Genomic DNA, 19632 nt, shown 5'->3' on the forward strand with positions numbered 1-19632 from the left:
GGGGTCGTCGAATATGTCGTCGGGCGCCGGTGCTGCGTGCAAGGCCTCGAGGCACGCCGCGCGCCGATGCTTGAGTGTCTTCTTTGACCTGAATTTGGAGCAGGCCATGCAGTTGTCCTCGTCGTGATCCGGCGAGAGACATTTATTACAAACTGGATGCACGTCGATGTGTGGGTACTTGGACCCACACACGGGGCAGCGCTTGAACGGACTCCGTTCCATGATGATGTCGTCGGTGTCTCGCTGCGAGTACAGGGCCTCGATGTCCGAAGAGTAGCAACTCCCCAGAAGTCTGACACGAAGAGTCGGACGATGCTCGGGACCGTTCGCAACAATACCGACGCGAGTATCGAAGGCCTTTTGGCCTTAAGGAAGTAAGTGTTCGATTCCGACAAGGAGGCGTCGAAATCACATCCGAACCCAATGGCGGAAAAAAACAATCTGGGGATGGAGCCGATGCCCATGCGCACTGTAGTCCAGGGGACGAGCCACCTATCTCGTGATACTTCGAAGACTCTTCCAGGACAACAATGTGCAATCATCCGGACCCAACACTAGGCGGCGATCTATGCACTAGATATGAATTTAGCATCCCACATGCCTCGCACCGAGCTCACACAATTGTGAGGTCTGTGTTAAGGCAAATCTTAGCCCCGTTTACACCCACACATAACCAGGCCAGGTACTTAATCACATCGTCTTTACCTACTTTTCACCTCTGCTCTTTTAGATGTCAGTTCCTCAATACGACATGTTTACCTACTCAACATGGCGACCATCCTTATCGATCCGGTCGGGACTGTGTAACCGGCCACTATTTACTTTTACTGCCCGTTTGGCGCACCATCACTTATTTCATCCTCCACTGAAAAGAAATTGTCTGTTACTTACCAAACTTGCTGAATTGAACAATTTTATGCACACCAGCTGCCCGATACAGCACAGGTTTACCGCTCTAAGATGGCAGCCCCTGTCATACCCATTACACTCTCACACACTCTTCGGTGACACTGGAAGGGATCGCTCAAAGCCGTAAACTATGATACTTGGAGACCGCCCGCTCCCAAACATCTACAGGCGCTCGAGAGGATGAGTAGGTACGACAAGTGCCATTCACCATGACCGTATCTTCCTGTCTTGCTGACACGATCACTTTGTGCTCCTAACTCTGCACAACAGTAACTGCCATATTTGCCAATGCAGATTGTGAAGAAAATGCACCCTCTCGTTTGACTCCAGGGGATTACCTCCTAGTTACTAGAGGTAAGAGGTCTCCCTCCCCCGCCCCTTCTTCTAGTGGGACACACACTGATAATACTTGATTTACAACTGTCCTGAGCCTAACTTTATTGTATAACGCAGAACTATTTTGACATATCATATGTTACACTGTGAGAAATATGACTTATTACAGAATCGATGTGCATACTAATCACCATGATATACTCACTTCGTAATTAACTGTATAACATGTTGGGGCATCCATACCCATATACCAATTTGCCTGTTTTTAAGTCGAGCCTTAGCGCAGTGCGCATGCGCTGCTCTAAGGAGAGAGCCTCTTGGAGCTGACCAGCACTTTGCGCACGAGCTCGGGTCCCGATATCCCATTGGCCTTTGCGTGTGTCATTGTAAAAAGACAGCACGCAATTGGCCAAAGGCGTCTTTTTGTCCCAGCTTCTGGAGACAATGTTGACGCTCATGGCCTAGGGCTTGTGGTTACACGCAGCAGCGGCATCGGTTTCCAATTATCGCGCCCAGGCGCGGGCGGGGTAATTGGAAACAGATGGGTGTGCGCGAGCACACCACTCGTGGGCTTGTTCTTGTTCAGTTTGCCGCTGTAGCGGCTTTGTGGAGAAGTGTGGCTCACTGGTTAGAGGAGGCAGACCCTGATGCAGAGGTCAGACCCGGGACCAGGGTTCAATTCCCGACGCGGCAGGGTCTTGAGCCCAAATGTCCACGGACTCGATAATTCTCGCCTCGGTGCCTACTCGAATCATGGGTTCACACTCTGCAGCTCTGGGCAATAGCTTGCTTAATCTCCACTACGGCGCCCCCGCGGCGGGATGCCTGGTCTTCACCTTGGGGATGCCCAGTAGGGGTAATCTCGCAGGGAAAGCCAGGACGGGTTCCCAAAGCAAGCGCTAAGAGACCTGTCGGTGATTTGGCGCTATATAAATCGAAATTAACATAACATAAATCCATGCTATTCATTGGGTTCCCCGCGTTGGAAGGATTCTACCCTTGCGTTTTCCACAAAGCGCTGTAAATGAACGTACGGAAGAAACGATCTAGCCTTTAAATCTCATGCAAATAAAATAAGCAATCTGTCAGAGGGCGAGAGGGGGGGCTAAAACATGCTTAGCGCCTTGAAGGAGTGCATTAGCGATGATGATGTTCGCTTATGGTGAGGTAGGCCGCCATATTCGCAGGGGTTCTGTTGTAATCACTGCCCCTAAGTCTACATCGGGTATCTGAATGTAGTCTCTCCGTGCGTAACAAAATGAATGCGTCCTTGTGTAACATAACTGGCGCTGCAATACCTTTGGGTCGAGTTCCCGCTACACAAAACTGCAAAACAAAATGTTGAAAAGGGCAAACATTGGCAAGAATACGTGGGTTTTTAGGACGAGCACCTGACCAGGGCATATCTGATATCCGAGATGCAGGCAACAAACCTCTTCCGTGAGACCAGAAAATGAGGACAAGCTGAATCCTCGTCAGGGGTACTAAGCGATATATCATGCAATTACGATATAGCAGGACAATACTGAACCTCTCGACCGCATGTGTCAGAGGGGGGCCCATCCTGATCTAAAATCTGAAGTCGGACGGCGTCACAGCCCGCTGCTGCAGCGCCCAGTGTCTAACAGCATCGCGGCAACCACAAATCGCTGTAAGGAAGAAACACTCTAGCCTTTAAATCCTGTGCAAACAAAATAAGCAATCTGTCAAAGGGCAAGAGAGGGGGCTAAAACATGCCTATCGCCTTGAAGGAGCACATTAGCGACAATGAGGTTTTCAGGAGTGAGCCAAAGGCTGTGTTCAAAGGTTATTCCTGCTGTGATCACATGGCTTCAGATCTTAGCGCCTAGTTGGTAAACAGAGAGGACACAGATCTAATCACTCTTTCTGTCCCTAGAGCAGGCGCACTGCATACCAACGAGCAGCAGCCGAGGCTCCGGGGGAAGGGAGGCCTGACGTGCCCAATAATGGCTGATGGCTGTAATTTCCTCACTGCTGTAATAGCGAAGCACCACACGGCTAGTGTCTGGAGAACCTAAGCACTCTGCATCTAATGTGCCACGAACTTAGGGGGTCACTGCACTCAGAAGCACGTCTATTATTTTAATGTATCCATCTTTCGGTGATCGGGATTTTAATCACCGTTCCTAGAAAATGGATTTGTTGATCCATTGAAGCAATTGCGAGTCCGCTAGCAAATATTCAACAATGAACAAGAAATCTTTTGACGATGTGCTGGATGAAATGTTAAAGGTAAAATCAAAAAGTTTGTGTTAAAATCTTGTACCGAGCTAAAACTGGAGGTGTATTCCTTTTTTCCTTCTTTAATACTTTACTTTGTTTCACATGTCAAGTGAATAATGCAATTCTGTTCGCAAATGAACAATACCTTTTTTGCAATGCAATAGATCTTGCATTTGCGGAAGTTTAAGCTATCAGTATTGCAAATGACAATGCATTTAATTTATATTTTAAAAGCTAAAACATAAATAAAAGGCATTGCCATTTACAATGCCAATAGCTCAAACTCGCGTGAATGCCAGACCTATTGCATTGCAAATGCTTGTTACTAATACCGACTACATCACCACTGTTTTTAACACTATACACAAGCCTTCACATGGCTTTATTTGATCAATCATCTCAGAGACTGCGTCTGTCTACCTTTCGGAGGCCAGGAATACAAACATGGTCTACATAAGCAACAATCAGGTTATATCAGGATTTATACACCAAAGACAAGACTAAATATTATTTTTCTACGTACTGTTTGTCAGAACCCTCTTCCCCTTTCAGTCTTGTCGTTCTAGATAGAATCACTACTAGCGTCCTACTGGTGGCACTACTTCAATTTGAGGAGGCCATCGATAAAACACCACTATTTTTCCTTTTTTCTTTGGGCCTGAAGAAGCGCCAGGGATCTGTTTCTGAGACCATCAAGGGCAGGAAACATGTCGACCTAACCTATATACAATTTCATTCAAACACTTATAGGTCATAGCTACTAAGGGTGATCATAACCCTTCAGCAGCCACAACCGTTTTAGTTTTTTTATGATTGTGAAATCTTTTCATTAAATTTGACTAGCACTGATATCCTCTAGCCATTTTTAAGCTCACTCACCACTTCCAAGCACAACCTCACAATCATATGGGGTACAAACAAAAGATCTTCGCAAAAGTGACCCTTTGGGTGACCCGTATGGTATTTCAGTGCCGGCCCGACAAGGAGAACTGCCGTATGATGAAGCATGACATCCCTTGGGATGTGTGAGGGCACCAAGTAAAAGTCACTTTGACTTTCCTGCTCATTTCTCTAGAAAATCTCCGGTCTTCTTTTAGGAACATTGACCCAATGTTTTGGTTTATTCATTACTTGGTAGCACGGGCACTGGACCTTCAACCTATTTTTTTTTTTTAAGAGTACATTCATAAATCTCTACAAGGAGCAGTTCTGAAAATCTACTTGTAGTATTAGCCAATATTAAATGACAAGATGGTAAACACACAAACTTAAGTCGGGTGGAGATGTATATGTAACTTTGTTTTGTTTTTAAAATGGGAAATGTTTCACTGTTGAGAAATTCCTTCCCTTCCCCCAGCTCTCATTAAATAACGTACATGTACCCTTCCCGCTTCCAAAATGGCAACAGTTGCACGAAACTTTAACAGTAACTTTACATTGTTTTCCATGGTATGAATGGCCATGCAAATCGATAGTGAATACCCACAAACCTGCAGATTTGCTGTTTCATTCTTTTTGCACAACCCTCTCTCCAACACATTCATTATGTCCTTTTCTAACCCAAACACATGATGGTGGAAAATCAAACCGAGTGACAGGTTTTCCACCACCCCAAGTCTATTCAAACATTCTAAACTGCTAAATGTAAACCCTAAAATCCCTTTTTGAGCACCCAATTCATACACAAGTTGTGCAAAAAAAAATTGTGAACCATGCCCAACATAATGATAACTGCCTTTTTGCAGATTAGATAAAACACGAACAATTAATTTCCAAATGTACACTGCAAGTAACTGCACAAATGAAGAGTTATGGCACCAAGTAACAAATACAGCTACTTACATACAGAAATGGTCTCAAAATACAGATAAAAAACAAAATACATACCCAGTCCAACTAGCGCCATTCTTGCACTTGTAAAATTGTTTTGCACAAATCGATGCAGCTAAATAAAAAAATTACAAATAAATTAGGATAAACAGTTTGGTTTATATGTGATAAAGTGCTGCTTATATGATAATGTGCAATTTGAATCGGGGTAATACTCATACCCATAGCAAGTATAACAAGCATTTGCAATGCAATAGGTCTCGCAGTTGTGAGAGTTTGAGCTATTCGCATTGTAAATGGCAATGCCTTTTATTTACGTATTGGTTTTTAAAACAAATAAAAGGCATTGTCATTTACAATGCCAATAGCTTAAACTCTGGCAAATGTGAAACCTATTGCATTGGAAATGCTTGTTTTTTTTTGCCAAACAATTTTTATTGACATTACATCTTCAAATACATGATTCCAACAAGAGAATAGGTATTATGTGCAGTGGCAATCTTCAAGGCAATTATATTGACATATAGTACGGTAATCTCCAGAATAGTTCCCAGACTCTGTACTCTCATCACAACATGAACAACACACAGCCTCTGTATTCTCATCACAAAATGAACAACACACAGCCTCTGCAGCCTCAGTACTCCCATCACAAACGAACACACTGCCAGCCCTCTACGTTTCCATCACAATCCGTCCAACACAGCCTCTGCAGCTCCTACCACAATCCATACAACACACAGCCCTGGCAGCTCATCACAATCCATACAACACACAGCCCCGGCAGCTCATCACAATCCATACAACACACAGCCCCGGCAGCTCATCACAACCCATACAACACACAGCCACTGCAGCCCCCATCACAATCCACACAGCCACTTCTGCTCCCATTACAATCCATACAACACACAACCCCTGTAGCTCATATTACCATCCATACAACACACAGCCTCTGCTGCTCCCACAACAATCCATACAATACACAGCATCTGCAGCCTGTTTTCACCACCGCAACATGCATCCTGCAGCCACATGACACACTGTGCATAATACAGACCCTGCGGCCTCTGCAGTCTCTTTTACAATCTGCACAATACATAGCCCCTGCATCCCCATCACAACATGTATAATACACACTCTGCAGCATAATCAACCATCAAACAAACTCCTGTAGACTCAGCATCTTCTAAAACAATCTGTTGTATCCGCACCACTGTATGTGCCTTCTTGTCACAGTCTGTGCAAAGCACACACCCCTGCATCCTTATCACAATCACACAACGCCTGCAATATCTGCATATCCCATCAATATCTGAACACACAATTCATATAGCAGTAGCATCCCATCACAGACTGTCAAAGCACAACTAACTCCTTCAGACCCGGAATTCCCCATCCAAACTATGCAACCTGCAACCCTTGCATCCTCTGTATCCCATCACAATCTGTTCATCACAACCCTTGCATCCCCTGTATCCCATCACAATATATTCAACACAACCCTCGCATCCTCTGTAGCCCATCACAATCTGTTCATCACAACCCTTGCATCCCCTGTATCCCATCACAATATATTCAACACAACCCTTGCATCCTATGTATCGCATTAAAAATATGTTCAACACAACTCTAGCAGCTGCTAAATTCACCACGACAAGCTGTACAACACACAGATTGTGAAGCCTAGTTGGTTCCAACCTGAACACACAGCCCCATCTCTTCCTGCACAACACACAGTCCCTGCAATATCATCACAATCTACACAACACGCAGCCCTACCATATCTGCAAAATACAAAGCCTCTGTAGCCACACCATAATCTGCACAACACACTGCCCCCGCAGCCCCATCACATTTTGTACAACACACAGCCACTGCAACACCATCGCAATCCACACAACACACAGCCCATGTAACCCCACCATAATCTGCCCACCTCACACCCCCTGCAACACCATCACAATCTGCACAACCCCTGTACCCATCACAATCTGCACAACACACAACCCCTGCAGCCCATCACAATGTGCACAACACACAGCCCCCAGTAACTTCTGCACCCCTCACAGTATTTAAAGCACACAGCCTCTGCAGCCTTTGCATTTCACATAAGGTGTTGAGTAATCATTTGATATTGTACACTAGACAATAAAAACACGCCGTCCGCCGTAGATCACGAATGGCTGTCCATGGTAGCATTTGTGTGCCAATTTCTCCTGCTACAACTGCCGGCTAAACTCGCGACAACTCTATGTGCACGCACGGTTCAACTCTGAAGCGTGCTCATTCACGCAGAACTTTCTTTGAATTAGGCGACGAGGATGACAAGACGTGCTACATAAATTAACACAAATAGAAGAACGTGTTCTTGGTAACGATTACTGGGGGGGGGGGGGGGGGGGGTAAATGTTTCTTTTCCATATTTACCAGCGCACCTTCTAGGAAGAAACGTATTTATGCATTGATATATCACTGTGGAACCAGGAGATCGAGGAACGAATCCCAGCTTCCCCTCCCGACCTCTGCCCTCCCGACCTCTGGCAAACGTGTGGCAATGAGCAGATCACTAGGTCTCTGCCCTGTCTGTCAAATGGGGGCACTCCGAAACCGAGCCAATGCTGGCGTGAAATGAACATTGGGGAATCCCCCCGAAGCCCCCTTACTATTTACACACCCTTTGAGGTACTGTCAGACACCAACATTGGAGGAGTGCACGCTACGGCAACTCTCACACCGGGGACTCGCTGGTAACAACTAGTCTTGCAGTGTGTTTTAGAACTCACCAGTCGAGGGGAGATTCATCCTTATGTCCATAACATTTGCTTACACTCCACAAGTTATGTAAATACATCTTCCTTCCTAAATAACTCACATGCATTAAGTCGGCAGGCACATACAGACGTCCTTAGAGGCAGGCGTGTTAGCTATAACAGTGCACATGCAGCACACAGGTCAACAGGCAATTGACAACTGCATATATTTTCCACTGTGGCGATCATTGAAGACTTTCAACGATAAAGGACCCCCACTCACGAGATGCACAGGTACTCACCTTTGACGGAGAAGGCAGCCAGGACCAAGAACGGCAGCAGCCGGCACACAACGCCCATGGTGCTCCGAGGGGCTGTGGTGCACTGCCCTCCCTCCCTCCCTCCCTCAGCAGGAGCCGCTGCAGGCAGGCTCCGTCTCCGGGACAGCCCAGGCGCTCGCGGGGAGGGAGCCCGCACCGCGCGCCACTACATCAGGGTCAGGATCAGCGTCAGGCACCAGCGCGCAGCTGACGGAGCCCCGCGCGGGGGACGTCCAAGGGATCACTGACGTCTCCTCCTCACAGATGGCGCAGGGGGGGTCCGGGGCGCACTCGCCCACGGGAGCGGAACCAAAACAAGCACGCACGCGATAGCAAATCAGAGCAATGCATGGGTTTCAAGCAGAATTTGTTGCAGTACATTTTGTATAGCATTTTGTAGGTTCACTGTATCTCCAAGTCACAGAGGAGTTTGGGGGGTAGGTGTAACCCTGGCAGTCACGAGTAGCTCCTATTGTGCCCTTTGATACCCGTCAGGCGACCACTTGATCTCATGCAACTAAGGTAGAAATCCTCTACATAATAGCTTTCCTTTTACGAATCTTTGTTTTTAGGTTTCCTTTTACTGAAGTCAATCAGCACGACAACCCCCAGAATGAATTAGCTTGTTGAACTGAACATCAAGCATGGCGTACTTGCATTTAAGTCAACCTTTCGAAAAACAAATGTGGGCGACGTCAAGCTTTTAAGAGGGTAATTCCATAAAATGAATGACAAATGACAATGAAAATGCACTCCATACGACACACTCATGCTTTACTTATCAGAAATACAGGAAGCGGTGACGCAGCACGGAGCCTGCGTCCATGACAGCTGAAGACATCCATCGTATGGCTGTCGCCTGCTTTCCCAAAATGACAGATCCCCCTCGCCTTCCCTCGGCAGCCGCCCCTTCCCCTCTCTCCGTCGTGGGCTGCATGACTGCAATATGTGCGCGCGCACTCGAAAATGAAACCTAGCGTGGGGGTGAGACTTCCGTCTTGTGCGCGAAGCCCGCGCCCACGGAGTTCCTGGTCCGAGGAGCAGTGGTGACGCGGGGCTCCCATGCCTGAGGATAGCCCCGCGGAGGCGACAGAACACCGGATTGGCGGTAAGTGGGCCTTGGTGTGTGTGCGGGTGCGTGTGCGCGCGTGTGCGTGTGTGTGTACACGCGCGTGTGTGTGCGTGTCTCTGTGTGCGATGTTTGCGCTTCCCAGGAGACAGCCACGGCGAGCGCGGCGCGTGCCAGTTTCGAATCGCCTTGTGCGCGGCCAGGATTGTCTCCTGGGAAGCAGACACGGCCACAATAGGTTCTCGGCGAGAACGCGCTTCCGCGCGCTTAGCCGAGACCTAATAAAATTAATAGTATTTTAAAATGTAAAGCACACAGAAGAATCAAAACAAGCATGTCTTCTCTCCACAAGGGGCTACTTAAACACATTATAGCCATTATTCATCCTTGCCAGAATGTGTTTAATGGTGCTTTTAGTAAGAGTCAAACATCCCCAATATCTCAGGCATGACGATGTTGTGCTTGACCCCCTTCTGTTTCCTTATTTTTTGCTAGATCTACTTATAAGCTTGCCGGGGTATATTTCCCTGAAGCTTAGAAATTTGTTTAACTGCTAATATAAGCATGTGCTGTTCCAGATTATACATGCTGTGGTGTTATTCAGTTAAGCACATGATAAAGATAATGGTGTTATTTTTGCACCATTGGGCAATCTACATGGCAGATACAAGCTTCAACAGTTACAACATGATTAAGCTAAAATAACTGGTGTGTGCTCATTATACAATATGGTATTACATAATAGTAAATGGTTCCTCTGATGACATTACTTCAATGAGATGTTCACACCTCCCCATGAATCAGTTTTCACTGCCAAATGTCGCCGACAGGTTTCTTGCTATGAACTTCATGTTTTCACCCTAGATGTCTCGATATAGCGGAGTTATGATGTATTAATATTTCATAAACCGTAGGCAATGAACTCCAAATCATTTCTTGAAAGTGATATTTGAATTACAACTCCTTGTATAGATGTCATTTGGTCGATTTGCTTTCTCCATAATCAGTGAAAACACACCCAAAGCTTAAGCAGAGCTCTAATACACTAAAACTATGATCAAGAAGCAATTGCTTTCCCACTTCCATAGCATACACATTTGTCCATCACTACTCCTGCAGGGATCAAATGATCCATTTTTAATTATTTTCATTTCTATACTCAATTAAACGTTTTCATTTAACTATGCTCTTTGGCTGTTCTCTCTTTACTCTGCCACCTTGATTTTTCAATGACTGCAGCCATCTTCTGGAAGTCTTTGGCCTGGCTTGCAACGTAAATATTAATGTTATGCATATCTGGCTTGCAGTAGCACTCTCAAGCATCCCCTATTTGAAGCCAAGATAACTTGTGGGTCCTTCAACAATGATGACCATAAGTTGACAATCGCTTTATATGGTCTATCGAATTCACAAGTAAAATACAGTTGATGCCAGTTTTATAAAACCAGTTGCAACAAGAATATCTTTCATGAATCAAAAATGGCATAACATGTGGGGTATGTTTTATCCTAGATAGTTAAAAACTAAATAATGTATGCTGGGCACAGACAGTAGACTGGAGCCAAAGTAATCAGTTCACATGTGCTCTCAAAGTACTAATAACATCGTATGGATTGTGCTATTAGACTTTTTCCTAGATTTCTTATACAATCTCATTTTATTTGACTTTGACTAACAAACATATTTCATTTTCCTGAACTAAGAAACCTTTTGTTCAAGCTGAAATTTTAAAGTTATAGGTTTAGCTTGTCTTGAAGTAAGGTTTAGGGATCTTGTTTAAAGCTGGCCTTTTATCTTACAAAAGAAAATGAGAGCAAAATCAATTCCTGAATAATTTTTTATGACTTGGTTTCATTTTTCCCTTTTGAAATAAAAAGATAATCATAACACATTGCACGTTCTTTATGCCTCTTTCGTCACATGAACAGCACCCATGAGCATCAAACTGTGTGGACTGACACGCTTTGTAGTTATCAGCTCGGACGGCACCCACATTCTTTGAGATTATAATGGGGGTCAGCAGTACTGTTTTAAATACCACGAACATTGCTGTGGTGAACTGTCTGCATACAAAAATCTAAAGGAAAGTAAACAGCCTGTCAAACACACCAAATTTGGAAAACTCCGTATCCCTCCGCCTACCTCCATATACATCACAAATGTTCTTTTTAACTACCGCCTGCAAAATGATATTCTGTAGGATTGCCCCCAAACTTGAGGCATTTCAGTTATATAGTACGGTGTGCAAGCGACCCCAGTCATTGAGGTTCAGTTAAAACTATGCAAGATGCCATCATTTTTTCACTTTCATTTTATGGAGGTGGAGCAAACCTAGCCTCAGAGGACAGGAGAAATCTGTACCTTTGCAACAGAATGCATAGCCAACTTGAGAGAGATTTGCTGGTATGCTTACAAAACTCAGGACAATAAATATGTACAAATAAAGAAATACAGCATCATTATCAAGTGAGGCAAAAAAGAGAAGGGCTTCAGTCTACAATGCTAAGACGACTCTACAGGTGGATTTTAAGATCTTTCCTCAATTTCACAAGTAAACAATTCTGAAGTGCAAAGGGACGCATTCAAGAAAACACTGCATGCCTAATGGATTTCCACCATGGAAGGTTACATGATCCTAGGTGTGTGCATGCCACAGAGCACACTAGGATTACTCAAATATATAGTTCCATAAGCTCCAGACTGCACAAAATTTGAAGTGGATTCTGACAAGGAGAGGATCAATAAGAACTCTGGGGCACCAGTAAGTAGTGTCCTGCCATAGTAGATGTAGACAATACATGTAGTCCCCAAGATAAAAGACAAGTCTATTTTTTTTTCCAATTCTCCCCCATCAGACAAAAGAGAAACATTGTATGTGCCTTCATCACTGGTATCTGACCATGAACCATCAATTGTATTATTACACAATGGTTTCCCTCATCTTACAGCTCATTAATTCAAGTCACTAATACATCCTGTAAATTCACAGTCTTCAAACTTAAAGTTTACATTTCTGTTGCAAAATAGGGTTGTAACAATACAGGTTATGCACCTTAATTTGTAGAAATACATACATGGCTCAGATCACATGCAAAAATATGAAATGTTGCATGAATTACACACAATGAAAACAATGAAAACAATGGCGATAGCAGGATACTAAATCATGTTCTCGGTTATTTAGACTGCTGTTTACAATGCATTACAAGCACACTACATGTTATTTATGGTTCCATTAGAAACGGTGAAACTTTTCTGTTTCCTTTCAAACAGATTGATTAACCCTTGACCTGGACGAGAAACACCTGCTTGGCAATTGTAAAACTATTTAAACATTATTGTGGAAAACTAAAATTGGAATGATTTCATTGTTACCTGTTCAGATGTACACTTTCCAATCATGAAGTCGGGGCAGTACAAGGAGTTGGAAAGGGCATTTCGGTAAGATGCTGCATGCAGATTTTCAAGGACACCTAGGGGAGGAATAAGATAAAAGAATTCTAAATAATTAGTAGCTGTAGTCATTCTAATTACAAATATACATTCACAGAAATGTAAGACTCCTTAGATTACACCTTTGTGCACCACTCAAGGTCATCATGTACCACATGAAGTGAAAGCAATACAAGAGATCTAAAAAATAAACTACCCATTTTATGAATGGATTGACAAAGGAACAAATGAGGCCACCGCCTTTGCTTCTAGTTATAAGCTATTTGTATAAAAAAAACTACTCTTAAGGGCATGGAAGTACAGGATGTGGAGTAGAAGCATCAGAGAAACATTTAAAGATTATTTAGTATCATCAATACAATCAATGATGCTATATTTCATAATAATAGTTTATGTGTTTTTAGGTTTCTTTCTTAACAGCTGTCATCCGTGACTCTGGGGAGAGATCTTCAAAGTGTTACTGCCTACTGATATCGAAGAAAAAAGCAAGAGGTTTTGATGCGTCCAATTCTAAGAATGCTTAATGTTGTCAAACTTCACCAGATATTAGCTTTTTGGCAACATACTGTGGGATTTCCAGGTGTACTGCTTTACAACTGAGACATTTATAGTTTTAACCTTACTTTATACCCTAGTGGAAGCCAGCTGAGCGTATGCGGCACCAATCAACGGGGAAGGGGGTGAGGGGGCAGATGGTCTTATGTACCAAGAGAATTCAACCTAGCCAAAACTAGATTATGTTTCCCTTGTTGAGTTCGAATGGGACCATCAACTGAACAGTGTTTAGGTTTAATTCTCTGTGTATTTGAAGCGTTACATCTATTTTTAGGTCTTGTCCATCAGACAGCTTTTAGCTGTCTGAAGGTGAAAGACTCTTGTGGATCATGCCAGCAACATACAGCGGGCTTAGAAATCACCCATTGATAAGGACTGGTGGCTTTATGGTCAGTCTCGTTTGCTTGCTTCTCATGGGATGACTAATTTCTGTTTGTGCGTTTGTCCCTCGCCTCCATCCTTTTGAAGAATGGCTTCTATTCATCTACAGCTCACATTCAGACAACTCATTTTTCTTTGGCACATCATGTGTCCACGTTTTCTAGCTCACTAACTCCTGTGCTGCTTCACTCCCACCAATCAACAGCTGCCCCGTACAGCCGGTGTTGCTTGCTTTCTCCCTCATTCTGACAATGCTTTACTCACCCCTCCCTGCCTTTCATTTTTTTCAATTTGTATTAGCTTTTTCCAATGCCTTGTCTCAAGCATCTCTGTTGCTAGAGCACTTCCCGCCAACTCCAAATTTCTTCCCAGACCTTCTTACCCCCTAGTTGTGCCTGAATCCCTGCAAACATTTAACCCAGATTTGTTTACCTTCTTTCGGAGGGCATACAGCTGCTCTACTTTTATCTTCATATCCAAATGACATCAGCCATCTTAGATGGTAAATTAAAAAAAAATTGCCTGGGGCATTCGCTAAGTGCATGGATGCGTAGTGACATGCATACGTCATCATGTAAGCAAGTGCCTGTGGAATAACGTGGGTGCGGCTGCGTAATTATGCCCTTTTTTGTAGCTGCTACATAGCAGTGGCAAAGCCAGCAGGTCACATTGGACAGACCTTCTAGCTATGGATATGCTTTTCTTTAGCTGGTGGGCCACTCTCCTTACTTCATGCAGTAAGCTTGTGCATTAGTACGTCACTTGAGCACACAAACGTTTGATCACAAATTGAGAAAGTGTGCTTCCAACAAAAATAGGGAGAAGAATCTGTGGGTTCTATCCATATTTCAAACGTCGAAATGCAGTAGGGCTTAAACCCATGAGCAGTTTGTGACAAGCCACTACAAAAGAGGCTTCAAAACATGTGAAGGACAGGGGGACCGTTGATGATTGTCTATAGTTCCTGTACACATAAATCCTGTGTTTTCTCTACCAGAAAACCTAGGACTTCAAATGCCTTTAGAGTATAAATGAAAACTAGACATAGGATAAACCGGGGAAGAAAGATCAGACACAGGGGTAACAACCACCAAACTCTGGAGTAGTCAAATGATGCTGCAAATAAAACAGCCCAATGAAGCAAACTAGGTTGCCAACATGAAAACTGGAGACCGACTCTTTTCAACACATGTAAACTACAGAAAAAAACAGGGAAAGTGGCACTGCACAAGTTTCCTCCTCGACCCTGTTGCGCATCAATGTGAAAATGAGCCTCTTTACAACGAGTTATCTATAATCACAAACCAGAGCAAGTTTTGTTTCAGCGAATCACCACAATGCTCGAAGTTAAACATTTCAAATCAACTTACCAACTTGAGGATTTTGATAGGCAAAAGCTTTATCAAGCTTCAGCTGCGACTGGAGGTTGGACACTTCCCAACGCCTGAATTCTGGAGCAGTTGTGACATTGATCAGGTATTCCATTACAGTGTCACTGTAGAAGAAAAGACTAATGTTCAAGCTGCATATATTCATTGAAAAAAAGAACTCGGTAACAACAAATCACAAACCAATTGTTTCACTCTGTAGAAGCACCAGAAACCTAAATATGGATAGCTGAAGAAGTTTCAGACCTATGTTCCTGGTACCACATTGCAAATACACAACAGGAACCTAGTGTGGTGTCAAGTTCTGAACGACATCTCATCAGAACCTGCTTGCTTTTACTCAATATTAAAGACGTCAACTGGAATATAATAGATATTGAATTATTTAAAGTATTCATACATATTGTTCTGTGCACAATGTAATTGATGCACAAGGAGGTCATTTTTTAACCCACATTAATAATGCTTAATCCTGTGGCACAAAGTCACTTTCGATGCCTTTGAATCATGAAAGTTATAGACCCAATGGTCTCTTCGTATGAAGTCTGTTCATTCTAATTTGCCAGAGTAATAGTACAGCATTTTATAATGTATAGAAACGAAAGAATGGGGTAGTAGCGGTTTGGTTATCGCACCTTGTAGGAGACATACGTTTGCTGTGGATATAGTACAGTTCAAAAGGTAGTTATTCATGGGATGGTGTTATCTGGCTATTTACACCCTACAACCCAAGGTGTGACTTGCAAGTTGGATCTGAAGATCCAGAATGTATACAGTTTAAAATAGACGAAAACCAAAGCACTCAGACAGTATCTTTGAAATAGTACAAGGTCCAAACATTTTCAAGGCTAAATTGATTTGGGCAAGCGGTCACAAATTCCAAATGAGGAAATGCAGACAAAATCAAAAGGTTTCTGTGCAGAACCCGTAGAAGTAGTAAAGCCACATGGTGTATAAAAGCACCAAAACAAATTGTCACGATAGTGATGGGTGAAAAATATACACCGACAGCTGTGGGGTGTGGTGCAAGCCCCACTATTATAGATTGTGGAGAAGGGTCCCAAATCCGGACATGAAACCGACCTATAACCTAGTCTCATTCCAGACTACACAACCAAATTCGGAGGTAAGAGTCCAATGTATATCACGAATGGATGGAGTCCATAGTAAGCTCTAATCTGACAAAGTCTCGTCAGCATCTCGAGAAAAGGAAAGTAAGAGTTAGACTGAGTTATAGATCAGTTTCACACAAGGATTTGGAGACCTTCTCCCAAATCAATTTAAGCCTTGAAAAGTCCCAGTGTGACGAAACACGTAATGGCTGTTTCTGAAGAAAAGAATCTGCGAAATTTGAATTTACAGAAGAACATACGATCTCTCATGTCTACAATACAGTGAAGCTTTGTTCTAAATAAGTCTTCACAGTTTGGACCTCGTACTATTTCAGAGATACTGTCCGAGTGCTGTGTTTTTCATCTATTTTAAATGTTATCATTTAGTTTGCTTTCCTCCAACTAAACGTCACACAGTGGCAACTGGAGATTGCGGAACTGTCTGATCAGCACTGTGTACACAGAGGTTCTTTGGAATGTGGCTGCTGGTCAAAGTAGACATAAGCAGTTCCAGTGCACTGGGCTCACAGTTCCTCTTTCTAGCTCTCACTCCATATACAGTGTATCATTAGACCTTCAAAATATAGTTACAAAGCATTGCAAATCTGAAGTTACTGGCAGTCTTTGTTTGACACAGATGTGATCTATGTGCACATCTGACCAATTAGTGTCATATACACCATAATTATAAATTACCAATAGAGGAGGTGCCCAAAGAAGGTGACAAAATCAAAATCACAAAGACCAATTTGTGAGATCCGGGTAAATCGGTACAAGACAGACCATGCAAGTGATACTTACACATAGTCACGCAAACATTCTACAGTGTATGCCATGTTTTCCCTTGTAGATGTAACACTGAAATCGGAAAAAAACATTTAGTTTGAGGAAAACAAATGACATGACATACTTCACATGACACAAAAGTTTCTAAGTTAATCCATTGTGGAACGTGGTCTCCAGCTAATATGTTAGAACAAAAACAAAATAGCACACACTTTAAGGAATGTCAATTTTAACTTGTGACTTTTAGTGCACACACACAAAACTTTTCATATCCAACTACCACACCATTGCATACAACCTCTTCAATTGATTTTTTTCTATGGTAATGCCAGAATACCTGTAAGCTTTATGGTTAAGTCAAAATCACCTAGTGGCGTACAGCACTGATAAACTATGTGCATTAACTGCCTTAAGTTATCCAGACCATAGGGATTAATGGCTCTATATATTGTTCTCAGTCTTATCTGACCAACGGATATCAAGTTACAAAGCAGAGGTGGGGAAATTTCCTGTTGAAAAAAAGGCAAAACTGTTTTCGCCTGTGGCTGTGCAGGGTGCCCTTACCCTGTTTTAAACACACCTGCTGAGGCATGAGGCCGCTACATTGTCAACCATCTGCACTACAGCATGCTTCGGTCATCTTACTTTACCAGCAGCGAAATATTAATTACCTCGGAGTCCAACCGCATGGCACTATTCACAATCACAAGAGTGTAAGTATTGCATGAGTATGAGCCTTCACATTGGGCCCATCTTAGGCTCTCTGTGCCTTCCTTCCAATAAGGAGCCTGTCTAAACTGCTGCAGTTACTCCAGTGAAGCAGCCAAATCCACTATTGTAGAAAGAAGGGAGTACCTCAATGCTTTAGTACGTTAGTGAGATCGCCAGCAAATATTTAAAACACTTAGAGATTCTGTACCAGAGATAAAGCGGGCCAGAGGGAACTGGAAGATATATGTATTTTGTTTCAACCGTTCACATTCAATCTTTAGCTACCTTCACATAACAAATGTAAGACATCTCCCATTTTTTCTATTACTTTTGTCCAGTTTACTGTGATCCAACAGAAAATTAAGACATTATTAAGTGACAACACAGAGTTTTTATTTACAAACCTCAGGCTTCCACCAACAGCTTCAATACCACGTGTTAATCTGAAGGAAGATGCTCCTTTGGTAGTCTAGAAGACAAAACACAGGCTATATTTATATAAAACACACAAATAAAACTTTTCCATCGCAAAACCCCAAACCAAATGTAATTTTGATTACTATCCAAACCTAAAAAACTGAAATTTCGCCAATTACAATGTAAAATAATGGCCCTTCCTGGTGCACATCTCAAAGGGACACATGTTACAGAATACATTTTTTGACTATTACACTAGTGACACCATAAGGAAAAATACATATCAGATACCGACACAACCACAATTAAGGGATCACTAATCCTTTTCATGTAGAGGGCACATCATGTATATTTTATCTATGGACTGCAATTTTTCATATTGAAAGCTAAATCCACTTTAAACTTTATGGATTCGTTTTAATACAAAGGAAAACAAATTGATGCTGAAATACAAAGCAAGATGTGTTGTGACTGGGGTGCCCATAATAAATTCAGGTTAAAGAGAACATAACAAATAAAATCGAGGTATCTAATAAAAAATAAAAATATTCCCACTGTAGTAAAGTACCCCTTCTAGACATGGTAACCCCAACTTTTTGCCTAGTGCATGATTTGATTTACATTTCCCAGTGCCAGATCTCTTTCCTAGAACTGTACAATTGTTCCCCAAATTGGCAATACCTTTAGCACCCTCTAGAAGTCCCTAGTAAATGGTTACCCCGGTACCTAGGGCCGAAGGTACTAAATAGGGTTCCCCAAGGACTGCAGCATATATTGTGACAACCTAAGAGGACCCTCACTAAACTCATGTAGAGGTTCCATCGCTTTTGGTACAGACTAAAGTGAAAACTCGACCCAACACATCCCTGTGAGCCATGTTCCCTAACACTGCATGCATTATTTGTATGTCACCCCTACAGCAGGCCTTACAGCCCTAAGGCAGGGTGCTTATTACATGTGAGGGTATGCCTGCATGAGCAGATATCCCCCATGCTGGTTAGTTCCATTACTGCCAGTGCACGTGAACAAGGAAATCATGTGAGCATGTGCTGGACAATGGTGCCAACAAGTTCCCCATCGTCATGATGGTGCCACTGAAAATAGGGATGTTTGGTATCAAACATCTTGTGTTCACAAACCCATCTTGTTTCCAGTGGTGGATTTGTGAATACATACAAAAAGGGTAACTTAGAGGCGCCCCATGAAAATTAACCAGCCTCTGGTGTGTTGGCTGGCCTCTGCCAGCCTGCCACCTGGGACAGATTTCTGACCTCCTAGGGTGAGGGACTTTGCTCTCAGGAGGTAAGAAACAAAGCCTTCACAGGAAAAGGGTGTTCACCCTCCCTCTCTCAGTATGGCCTACTGACT

At 43.1% G+C, this 19632-nt stretch overlaps 1 protein-coding gene across 2 annotated transcripts in view; it reads right to left on the reverse strand.

The window, feature by feature from the left end:
* The window catches only part of UQCRC2 (ubiquinol-cytochrome c reductase core protein 2), a 230289-nt gene that overhangs the window by 116613 nt on the left and 94044 nt on the right, over positions 1-19632 (reverse strand). For both annotated transcript variants that reach the window (XM_078665064.1, XM_078665065.1), the window contains exons 4-8: positions 18252-18316; positions 17152-17208; positions 15221-15345; positions 12837-12934; positions 5377-5434 (exon numbers count right to left, since the gene is read on the reverse strand). In XM_078665064.1, coding sequence (XP_078521190.1) covers positions 5377-5434; positions 12837-12934; positions 15221-15345; positions 17152-17208; positions 18252-18316 — 403 coding nt within the window. The remainder of the gene's footprint in view (positions 1-5376; positions 5435-12836; positions 12935-15220; positions 15346-17151; positions 17209-18251; positions 18317-19632) is intronic.

This window comes from Lissotriton helveticus, chromosome 10 (assembly GCF_964261635.1).
Source record: "Lissotriton helveticus chromosome 10, aLisHel1.1, whole genome shotgun sequence".
Lineage (NCBI taxonomy): Eukaryota > Metazoa > Chordata > Amphibia > Caudata > Salamandridae > Lissotriton > Lissotriton helveticus.